Source organism: Rutilus rutilus (genome assembly GCF_951802725.1).
Source record: "Rutilus rutilus genome assembly, chromosome: 4".
In the NCBI taxonomy this organism is placed as follows: domain Eukaryota; kingdom Metazoa; phylum Chordata; class Actinopteri; order Cypriniformes; family Leuciscidae; genus Rutilus; species Rutilus rutilus.
Window position 1 is genome coordinate 34,591,796 of NC_140212.1, and position 12,597 is coordinate 34,604,392.

At 38.7% G+C, this 12,597-nt stretch overlaps 1 protein-coding gene across 1 annotated transcript in view; it reads right to left on the reverse strand.

The window, feature by feature from the left end:
- Positions 1–4,301: 4,301 nt before the first annotated feature.
- The window catches only part of LOC311289064 (cell-death-related nuclease 7-like), a gene marked incomplete at its 5' end in the record, with an annotated part of 61,927 nt that continues 53,631 nt past the window's right edge, over positions 4,302–12,597 (reverse strand). The window contains 2 exons of the mRNA XM_084406823.1: positions 4,302–7,612; positions 11,427–11,474. Coding sequence (XP_084262949.1) covers positions 7,125–7,612; positions 11,427–11,474 — 536 coding nt within the window. The 3' untranslated portion in view covers positions 4,302–7,124. The remainder of the gene's footprint in view (positions 7,613–11,426; positions 11,475–12,597) is intronic.

The window sequence follows — 12,597 nt, forward strand, 5'->3', positions numbered from 1 at the left end:
CTGTCTTTTGTCTTTCCCGCCTTTGTGATTGTCTTCTCCGCCCTGATGTCTTTCACCTGTTCACCAGCCCTTGTGTCACCTGCCCTTTGTTAACCCTCGTTTACTTACTAACTTACTGTCGGGTCATTGTCTTGGACTGTGGTGTCGTGGTCTGTTTAGCTCTGTGCTTCTCTATTTTGGTATGGTATGTTTGTCTGTGTTTCCAGTATGTTCCAGAGGCCCGTTCCAGAAAGCAGGTTTAGTGAAAACTCTGAGTTGGTTAACCCTGAGATGAGGGAAACTCTGGGTTTTCCGTTCCAGAAAGAGAGGGAACTTAACCTCAGAGTCAGTTACTATGGTAACTTAACCTTAGAGTCAGTTCCTCACTACTTAATTACTTTAAAACCTTTTGTAATAGCGATAATAAAAACAGGATGATGTGAACTTGAAGCCCAGTGAATGTGGTGGTGTAACTGTTGCTGTAATTGTGTGTTTTAGGGAGTTATGTGGAGGATTTTCCTGATGGTCAGTGAATGTGGAGGTGTAACTGTTGCTGTAATTGTGTGTTTAAGGGAGTTATGTGGAGGATTTTCCTGATGGTCAGTGAATGTGGAGGTGTAACTGTTTAATGTAATTGTGTGTTTTAGGGAGTTATGTGGAGGATTTTCCTGATGGTCAGTGAATGTGGAGGTGTAACTGTTGCTGTAATTGTGTGTTTAAGGGAGTTATGTGGAGGATTTTCCTGATGGTCAGTGAATGTGGAGGTGTAACTGTTTAATGTAATTGTGTGTTTTAGGGAGTTATGTGGAGGATTTTCCTGATGGTCAGTGAATGTGGTGGTGTAACTGTTGCTGTAATTGTGTTTTAGGGAGTTATGTGGAGGATTTTCCTGATGGTCAGTGAATGTGGTGGTGTAACTGTTGCTGTAATTGTGTGTTTTAGGGAGTTATGTGGAGGATTTTCCTGACGGTCAGTGAATGTGGTGGTGTAACTGTTGCTGTAATTGTGTGTTTTAGGGAGTTATGTGGAGGATTTTCCTGACGGTCAGTCTGCTCTGCTGGAGCGCTGACTGACAAGTGACTTGCAGAGACCACAACAATGGAGAAGTGGACTGGTGAGACAACACTTCTACTACTACTACTACTACTACTACTACTACTTTGAAGTAGTTTATTTCTGTTCTTTTTTCAGCAGAACAATAAACATATGGGAGAATTAGCAGAGTGCAGTGAACTCCAGATTCAATTTCTGATTCAATGTAATATTTCAGTTGCAAAACTAATTATCTCTGATATTTCTACAAGGTTCCCTCTTACCTGCTGCATTCTTAAAAGTTTCAATGTTTACATAAAAAATTGCCCCAAAGCAGTTACATTAATGTACTTTTTACTGAACATGAACACAAAGTTGAACTCTCCAGACTCTACAGTCAGAGAGTATTTAGTGACATTTCATTCAGATATCTCGACAGACAGAGAGACCCTTTTAAAATGGCCATGCCAGTTTTTCCCTCGCCAAAATGTAGCCAAACTTCCTATAAAAGCTAGCATGACCCAATTGGTACCAGTGGATTCCTCAGATCTTGTAGTTTCATATGATACAGACAGAGATCCATTCTGAACTGTAGAAATATATGTTGTTGTATGGTATTAAAAAGGTTTTGTATTTAGAAATCTTAAATTTACCATAATGAACCCTGCAGGTAACCTGAAAATTAGGGATAGGGAGAGGGAGAGAGAGAGATCTCCATCGGTCAGATTTGAACCCTGTGGCCTAATAATGTTAAACTGATTATCTTTGGATTGTGGACAGAACAACCCTGCGAGGCAATTAGAGCCCTCTTACCTGAAAAGTGTGTGTGTGTGTGTGTGTGTGTGTGTGTGTGTGTGTGTGTGTGATATCGGTTGCGTAAGCTGTAGTGTGGGGGTCCTAGATTAATTTACTGTCCTACCCGGAGAATGAAGTCACACACCAGAGCTGTTGTTGGGTTCTTAAATGATTTTTAGCTACAGTAATACAGCCAATAATGACACAACATAGCAAGAGGGAAGGGAGGGTCAGAGCTGGTTTCTTATGTCTTTTACACAGTGTTGGGGAAGTTACTTTTAAAAAGTAGTGTTTGCTCGTTACTTCTTAAAACAGTAATCCGTTACTTTACTTAGTTACCCCCTATGGAAAGTAACTTTTTGTTGCTTTTAAAAGCAGGCATCTCTGGCAGAGACTGAAGTTAATACGCTGATTTCACGCAGCCGTTATTTTGAAATCGAAAGCGAGGCTCCGGTGGGAAGAAAAGTCGCCTTTAATCACAGGAGAGTCGTGAATGCGATGGCGTATTGTTGTGTTTAATGATGTTGTGTCAATTCTAAAACTGTACATACATTTCATTCATACTTTAGACTATATACAGTGAAATTCATTTATAAAGAATTTTTTTTTAAAATATAATTCAGAAAGTAAAAAAAGAAGCAGGAATGAACTATATACATATCCTATATTGGATATTAACATCCAATAGTGTAAATCGCGGCAGCAGCTTCAGGTTGGTAGTCCAAAGGCATTGTTGTTTATCTTTACTTCCGGGGTTTTTCCCACCGGAGCCTCACTTTCGATTTCAAAATGGCGGTTGCGTGAAATCAGCGTATCAGTGAAATGTCTGAACTCCACTGCAGATTCTCTCCTCACAGAGGGACGGCTGAAATCCTTGCGTGTCCATGCAGCGGTCCACTGCGTGTATGTATGAGCCCATCTCCACTGCATCCGTCTGTGAGGTTGTCAGCTTTGTGTCTGCCTGGCTCAGAGAGCTCAAAGCCACGAAGCTTAAAACACTATCAAAAGTTAGCTTTGGCTGCTTCTCACTTGCCATGATTACTCTGCTACCAGCCTCTGTCACGTCCTGTGTGGAGCTTGTGAGCATGCAGCCGAGAAGGCAGTGTCGCTGTCAAATCTGTCCCTGGGAAAAGTAACGTTGCGCCGAAATGAAAAAGGAACTACATTTCATTACCAAATTTTCAGTAGTAGCGCATTACACTACTTTTTACCCGAAAAAGTAGTTTGTTACTTTGTATCGCGTTACACCCAACACTGCTTTTACATGCCTTTATTTGTAGACTTATTCAATGAAAAGGGTTCTCAATTTGGTAGTGTGACTTTTACATTTTTAGTCAGAATTTGCGTTTTGAAGTATCTAAACTAAATGTGACCCGATCTGGCGAAATGAGTCGGAAGTCGCAACGTTCCATTTTAAGATATGGGCCGTTTATGTGGAAAAACAATGAAATAATATTTTTTATTTTATTTATTTTTTTGTGCTAAATTTCAAAGAACAGACATTCAAAAATAATCTCCTAAAGTTTCGTAGTCCAGATAATTGAGTAAAGGTATTTAAATGACTATTAAAGTTTACAAAGTTTTACTAAATTCGCTAGAAATGAATATTGCTTTTCTCAACTCCTCTCGTCACCTCTGAGCATTTCCCGGGTATCCCCTGAAACGTCTCTGCTCTCCAAATATGGTGTTACACGTTGTATAGAACCAATCAAAAAGCTTAGAAATGTACACAAATGCTGATCATTTGCCAATGGGAAGCCCCATTTCGACTGACCGGCACGCGATTGGTCCAGCCATCCTCCTGTCAGACTCGCGGCGCTCTGTGTAAACAAGCTAGCAGATCTCCTCAGAAAGATTAAATATTATTAATTTTAGAAATGTCGCTGTCAAAAGAGAGCAAAGTCGCCAAAAGCGTTGAACTCACTTGAGGCTTCTAACCTAAGCTCTGCTGGTCATCAAGAGTGGCTAAGGCTAGTCAGTGATTGTTTTGGATCTGGAGACGTGTCATCCTCTGATGACAGCGACAGCCCTGTGGTATTTATCGTGTATGGATGTGAGTGAGTGCAATTATTCTGTGAGTGTATTTATCTGCAAGGAGAATCCATTACAATGTGTTAGATTTATTTTAACCCAATATTTAACTGTTGGTATATCCGTTATGAATGTTACACTGTTAGTGTCAACTAGCCTACACAAAGATATGATTACATAGGCTAACATTATTTGTTCTCTGTTTCCTTGTCTCTCTGCCTCTCTCACTTTCTCTCTCTCTCTCTCTCTCACACACACACACACACAGACACACACACACACACACACACACACACACACACAGAGAGAAACACACACACACACGGACACACGGACACACACACACACACACACACACACACACACACACCCTCTCTCAAGCAAAACTGTAGCACCTCTGTTCAATCTTTCTGATTTTAGTAAATGTTTGTAAAAGTGCTTTTTAAATTATTTATTCAAATAAAAACTTTAAAATAATTTGAGCTTCAGCCTGGCATAATAGCATATATTAATGTCTTTGGTCAAATTAAGCTGTACAATAAATAGTTCATCCCTTTAAATGCAATGGATTTTGAAAGATATCAACAAAAAACGGGCAAAAAACTTTAAAAGCGATTTTCTCAGGTTTTCAATTGGAAAAAGAGGGCAGACGACCATAATTCAAATGTGTATATATTTACAACCATTCAAGGTATGACTTTGACTAGGATATCATTTGAAAGCTTATGGTCTCCTCTTTCCAGTAATACCAAAATATCAGTTTTGAAATTTGGGTCACTGTGACTCATTTTGCTGGATCAGGTCACAAATGTATGACTTGGTTGACGTTGACCATTTGTAAGACCCGGTCTCTGTTGACCTCTTCCAGAACCAAGCCTCCGTTGCGTGTTGGACTTTTAAGGCAGAAAGCTGTTTTCCCATCAGGCACCGAGTCCTAGTTCACAGCCAACTGTTCACCAATTCCTCGCAAAGCACAATAGCACTTTTACAACTTTATAAAAGATTAAGTTATAATTACCTCATTCAAACTTCTTTTAAGGGAATTGTAGAGCCATTGTATAATGGATAATGGAGTACAAATCAAGGCTTCCCCACCTCTCTTGCTATTACACATGTTCTTACATCATAAAGTAAGCAAAAAGGAATCTAAACAGAAGACAGTCAGACTTGTTGCACTCTTGGTTATCATCAGGGCCAGACGGAATCTGCAGATGCAGAATTTCACAGATTTTCAGATTTCAGATTTTGCAGATTTAGATTATTTTTTTTAATTAAATGCAGAATGTTAACATATCTTCATCACAAGCAGAAACACAGTCCTCTAAATTCCTGCAAATTTTCCTTTTGCATCACTGCCCAAAAATCTGCAGATTGCGTTAAGGCCTGGTTATGATGTACCTTGTGTTCTAAACGTATGACTGGTGTTTACCAGCTGTTACTAGAGACAGTTCAAAGGTCAGAGAACCGACCACATGGCTCGTTTGTTTAACACAAGCTTCAGATACATATGAACAGATACAGGGGTTACTATAGTATCATCTCTCAGTACATGGTGCATGGAGAATGGGAGCAATGTTCTACACTTTTTAAAATATATAGAAGAATCACAAAGTGATAAAATACTTCATAAATGCAACACTTTAAGAGTGTAATATACTAATACGAAAAAAAAAAAAAAAAAAACGATCTTCAAGAAAATTATAAAATGTAACATTTTAAAAGTGTAATAAACCAAAGAAAGATTGGTTTCAGGATTCAGGATTATGTAATCATTCAGTAAACACACGTTAAGAGTGTGTACTATGAAAGTAATATCGGTTATTTAATTCAAGCAACATTATGATTAAAGCAAAAACTTAACACCGTAAAACACAACCCGTTCTCACTCCCATCTGGTAAAATACAGACCCTTGGTCAGGTGGCTTTTGACTCTAAAAGTCTCCTTTAGAGTCAGATTTAGATGTGGTTGGTTGGCACTTTTGGTGTCACTTTTTGGTGCTTTGGATCTGGACGTAGGTTTAACTGACAACAACAGGACACTTAGGTTTAGGTTAAGATGGTTGGTGGGGTTACAAAATGTACGTTTCAGGGACACGCGGGACAAGAACGGGACCTGAACCCCGGTCTCCTGGGGGAAAGTCCTGTATTGTTTGACCCATCCCCCCCAAAACCTGCATCCTTATGCAGCATTTCAGCTTTCCTACCACTCTCTAGAGTTGCTACCGTTGTCTCTCCTAACACTACGTCATCTCACGGCGCCGCTGAGCTGCTGCTCTGCCCGCTGCGTTCCAGACAGACGCTGAAGGGGGGGTGTTTGTGTTGGGTATCTGACGGTGAGAGACGCTGTCTAAGGGTCTGTATTTTACTGGTTAGAAAACAGGCTGTAAAACAGTATTTAGGAAAAACATGATTACTTCTTTTCAGACAATGTATGTGTGGATCATGTCTGTCAAACTACTTCCAGGATACCCACAATGTCGGCACACGTATGTTTGTGTCTTATTATCAACATTATTGGCTTGATAATAGTTACCATTATTTTTTATTACCAATTGAATCTAAGCCCTACGGCCTAATGGGGGACATCGTCCTCAGAGCATCTTCACGTGGACACTCTGTCCCCCTCTGCTGTTATAATATAAATATAAGGTGACTATATTATTGTTGGGCAGATGAACTTGTAACGTTATAAGAATCATTATGATAGCTACACTGGCTAACTGTTGTAAATGAGTAGCTGTAAATCAGAAGGTAATCTAACGAGTCTGCTGCCAGCAGGACAGTAATGTGTCTCAGGTCCTGGAAAACAGAAGCCAGAGTATTAATCACAATTATTAAAGATATCTTATGAGTGGAATCTATCCCGGAGAACTCAAAACAGCCGCTCGCTCCTCCTCATCCTCCCGTTTACCTGACAAAACGACGCCGGACTTTCCATCTACTGAGGGTGAGCTGTAAGATTGAAGTTTTAACTTATAACATCGTTAGACCTATTTCAGCTAGGGCAACCCTTAAAATGTTAAACGCATAAACTCTGACTTAAGTCAGAAACGTTCAAACTATTAACTTATTACATCAACACCGACTTGAATTGGTAGCAATTATAATTTTTTGTGAAGTTATTTATATTTCTGTCCACCCTCTTTTGTATTTCACTATGGATTTAGAAATATATGTCAATTCATAATAATTATAAAGTGAAAAACCGAAACACACTCAGACCCAAACACCAGAAAAAAAACAGGACTTGTAGACGGCGAGGAGAGGCGTATTTATCCTATCGATCATTAATCAGAGTCATCGTCACAGACAGAGCCAGAGTCAAGTTTAGCTTTCTTAGAGGCAAAATATTGTGTAAGGTCAGGGGACGAGTGGTGACGCTTTAAGGGGGTTGGACTTGGGCAATCCTTAGTTCCAGCAATAAGACCTTTAAATAGGTCACTTGCCTGTTGATGTTCAAAGCACAGTGCCCCCCCCGGCCTTTCGTATTGGGTGACTGCTCTGTTTACATCAGCGATACAGATCAAATTATTATAATCTTTAGCTACACACCACTTGGAATGATCATTACAAGGCTCCCACTCAACCTCCCATTTATCATTCTCTTTACCCAGATCAGCTTTTACAGATTTAATATTGATCACTTGATGTTGATTTTGTTCGCAGTAGGAACCTTCACGGTAACACTGTTGGCCCCAGGTCTGGACTCTCACATCAATGTTGGATTTCTTTATAGTACTGTATGTATCTGCAATAGTGCGGTAAAGATCTCCATCTGCAACAACAACAACACATGAGTCATGTTACAGAAACTGTTCACATCCTGACAGTTCAATACTGACTGATGTTACACAAAATACTGTAGGACACTGCACAACACGCTCAAGCAAACTAAACACACACTGTGTGACTTTACAATTTACTCTGTGTGACGTGGATGTTATACGACAGTTCTGAGGTCTGTACTACGAAGCAGGATTTGGCGTTAGCGAGCTAACTTAAGGCTCAACCCAGGATTTTCTGTACTACGAAGGTGGATCAGTTATCGGGTTCAATCGCCGTGGTAACTCATGCTGAATGCCTAACCTGGTCGGGAGCAGGTTAAGTTGGAGATCAGAGATCAACCGGTGTTAAAGCCCCGCCTACTGACCAATCAATACTCGGTTGATAACGGCGTCACCGTTCTTTGAAGACCAGGCGGAGCTCTCACGATCGCTTCCACTGCCAGGGTTGCAACTGAAATAACAGGCTAAAGCAACGGCAGTTTATGGAAAGCACCAGTGTAATTATGGTCAGATCTTGTTCCTGACTGATGGGGAAGTGATATTAATAAGAGTAATTTACGCATCTACAGCGTCGGCAATTTTTTTTTTTGCCAGCTTTCCTTCCTGTTTTAGGAAGCAGCGACTGTATTGTGTTTTCTCTGTAAAACCGTGTCTGTGTTCTTCATATTTATGTAGAATTATAGTTTGCTCTTCTTGTTTAACCCTCATGTGGTGTTCAAAACCTTATAACACCTGTGGTGTTCCCGGTCAAAAATGACAGGCCCGTAAAAAAAGCTTATAAATCACTCATTATACCATATTTTCACCCAATCTTGGATTCAATCTTTTTGTCAACATGTTCTCTTTCAATTAGGACTGGTTTTATATTTTGATTTGCATCTGAATAATCATAGGCCTCATTTATTTGAGAGTAGGCATTTCATTTTTTGAGTAATTTTTTTAACATTTTTGAATAATTTTGGAAATATTAAATAAAATCTGAAGAAAATTGGTATTGTTGATCACACTAGTCTACTCTAATGTTTCACCAGGAATTTTGTTTTGAAACTTTTGTTTTGTAAAAAATATGGCACATAGTCACACTTGTGGTGTTCCCGGTCAAAAATGACCGGCCTATAAAAAATAGCTTATAAATCACTCATTATACCATATTTTCACCCAATCTGGGATTCAATCTTTTTGTCAACTTGTTCTCTTTCAATTAGGACTGGTTTTATATTTCTGTTTGCATCTGATTAATCATAGGCCTCATTTATCTGAGAGTAGGCATCTAATTTTTTGAGTAAAAAACAAAACATTTTTGAATAATTTTGGAAAAATTAAATAAAATCTGAAGAAAATTGGCACTGTTGATCACACTAGTCTACTTTAATGTTTCACAAGGAATTTTGTTTTGAAAAACTTTTATTTTGTACAAAATGGCACAGAGTTACTCTTGTGGTGTTCCACTGGGCCATTGAGGGCCATTGTTTCAGTTGGCCATTGAAAGTGAATGGGATAGACATGTGTTAGAAGTCCATGAGGAATATCTTTAGATCTGAGTGATGGATTATGGTGAGTTTGGGCTCTTTTTAATTTTAACAATCTCATGTAAATAATGATGTGCCATTTTCCACAATTTATGCATGCTTCATTGAGTTATGAGTTAAAACGCGACATAAGTGCTAGGCTACATCTATATTCAAGGCTCTGTGTCCGCCTGTTGGGGTTTGTGTGTTACAACTCCATTAGGAATATCTTTAGATCTGAGTGATGGATTATGCTGAGTTTGGACTGTTTTTAATCATGATAGTCTGCTGAAAATAATGATGTACAGTTTTCTACGATCTGTGCATGCTTCGTGAAGTTATGAGCGAAAACCAAACGTGAGTGCTTCATGAGTATATACTTGGCTAGATGCGTCTGTGGTATTTTCTGTGTTAGAACGCCATGAGGAATATCTTTAGATCTGATTGATGGAATATATTATGAGTTTGGGCTCTTTTTAATCGTGAGCTCCGGCTGTAAATAACGATGTGCCATTTTTCATGATCGATGTATGTTTCATGAAGATACGAGTAAAAAGGCCAAGTCTAAGCTACCTTGATTGGCTACGTGAGTCTGTGCGTCTGTGGTATTTTTTTGTGTTAGAACTCCATGAGGAATATCTTTAGTTCTGAGTGATGGATTATATTGAGTATGGACTCATTTTAATTGTAAGCATCTGCTGTAAATAATGATGTGTCATTTTCCACAATCGGAGCATGTTTCATGAAGTTACGAGCGGAAATGTGTCTAAAATTCAGAATCCATACATGGTTTACACATGGGTCTCTTGAAGGGCTTCTTTTAGAAAAACCTAGCTCAAGTTTAGTAAAAAGCCTGAAACAATTATGCTTGTTGTATTCTACTCATTGAGACCTTTCAAATGACATATGACACAGGACTATCTGAGCTGTATGATGTATTTGACATATTGCTGAATGTAATACAAAAAAGTAGTTTATAAATTATGATTTTTTTTCCTTCTAATTATCAGCAAATAACTCAGCACTACTTAGAAGTTTATCAAATTGGCTACATTCATTGTAAATTTCAGACTCTAAGCTTTCAAATGACACCTATTTTAAGTTGATCAAGGTAATAGTTTTGAAAAATATTATGATTATTTATTTCGCAGCTAGGAAAAAAACAAATAATGCTTTTTTCACTCAAAAACTGAGGTGCATAAGCTCGGATAAATGACTCCTACAATTAAACTGTTTGAAAATTGAATACAAAACCAGTCCTAATTGAAAGAAAACAAGTTGATAAAAAGATTGAATCCAATTTTTGGGGATAATATAGCATAACAAGGGATTTATAAGCTATTTTGTGTAGGTCTGTCATTTTTAACCGGGAACACCATAGGTGTAACAAGGTGAAAAAAACAACACAAAAAAAGTAAAAAAAAATAATAATAATTTGGACAAGTTGTTATAGTCTCTGTGAACAAAGTCACTAAGTTTCAGTTCAATGCGATAACATTAACTAGTATTTTCAGGAAAAAGAAAATCTTCTCCAGTCAAAAATGACATGAACACCACATGAGGGTTAAAATAAAGGCTCTGGTAGATGTTTGCGATTGGTCATGGTGCGCAAACACCGCCTCTTTTATGTGAACGCGTGTGTCTCTAGATTGGACAAACCTGGGTTGATTGAACTTGTTGATAACCACCTTCGTGACACCGGTTATCCGGGACCGCAGTTGTTAGGGTTAGTGAAGCCGGATTACTGAAAGAAATCCAGGCCATGTTGATCTTGCTTCGTAGTACAGGGGCCAGGTGCTGTTTACGTGTTTTAAATCCATAAATCCATAGACATGGTGAGAAAGCTCTGGCCCTAAATCAATCAGTTGTCAGGATAGAAAACTAAATGTCTCGTCCCGTGCTTCTAACAAGCTAATGTCAGCTCGACTCCAGTAAGTAAGAGACAGTGGTCAACGTCAAGAAAGATATTTATATATGCAGCATTGAATTTATTTGCATTATGTTAAGGGAGGAGGAAGATAAACAACGTGAGCCCCTCAGTTTTCTACATCCTTTATGTCACACTTTTCCCTCAACATTCAGCAATGTGACCAACATGACATCATAACATACACGCCACTGTCTAAATTGGCGTGTCATACACTTCATGAGGTCAGTCTGATGTGACAATAAGCTAATCAATAAATCTGTTCCACTTCCATACTCAATGTTTAGAGTATTTAAGCTCTAATTGTTGAAATATATGAAAATGTTGAGTTTAAAACACTTTTAGTCACTGAGAACAACATTTAGTTACCAAATCTCTTTGAGTCCTTAAGTGTGTCCTGTCTAGTTGTAGTAGGTTCTGAAAAACAAACCGTAGAATTGTCAGTTAGTGTCATCATCTTCACACCTGAGGCAGGGTTCATTTGTATTTTGTGTTTACAGCCCATAATGTCCCTGACATGTACAGACAAATACATTGAAAGAGTCTCTGACACTTTGATGAGAACTTTTGGGAGGTTTCCTTTCTGAAGACTATTGAAGCATGAAGTCAGTGATCTTCAGCAGCTACAGACATTTAAATTTGGACTTTTATTTAAAGGTGCATTGCGCAACTTTTCATGTTAAAAATACCCGTTTTCTAACCGATACATGCTTAAACAATTGCCTGATGGGCTGAATGAGCCCTTCTCTGATCACTGCGATTGCCTCTATAATCCTGTACAGTAAAATAAATAAGAGGGATTCGGGTCGGAATCTGAGACTGGGCGTGACGTCATGCGCGTTCACGGCACGCTCATATGTCTGGCAGGTTTGTGTATGCGCCGACGCTGCCATTCTCCGTAGAAAATGGATTCTAAGAGACCGGCTTGTAGTTCATTTCAAACACCAACGCAAACTCCACGTAAGATAAAAAAAAGAGAACTTTTGTCTAGTGCAACCAAAAGGTCCAAATTGGAGTCAGACAGGCGTCGGGGTAAGACGAGAGTAAACATAGGGAAGGCTTTCAACAAATGGAGAGATCTCCGGTCTGCTCTATGGCTCAAACGGGATCCTCAGTTGGCTTTTTTCTTGATAAAAAGGTAAGATATATCCCATTCTCTAATGTCTGATACGGCCAATAATGACAATAAATGACGATCCATAAAATGTGTAATGCTTTAGCGTAAGCTAGATAAATGTACAATCGGAATAGGTTTTACTAACTTACCATTGTCAGTGATCAGGTTCAGAATGATTGTGATATAAAATGCTGATATATAAGTTAGATACTTAGACACAAATTTTGAGCAAATTACTGCTTAATTACGATGTATTGCTATTGGAATATGCTACTTAGCTGATCAATAAAACAGGCTAAACCCCCGCAAATCTTCGGCGGATTAGCCTGTTTGGCTTTTATGGTAACGTCATAGTGCCACTTGATTGTTTATTACCTTGAGACATTTGGGTGTACTTTGTTGACCGACTGTGTGTGGTATCAT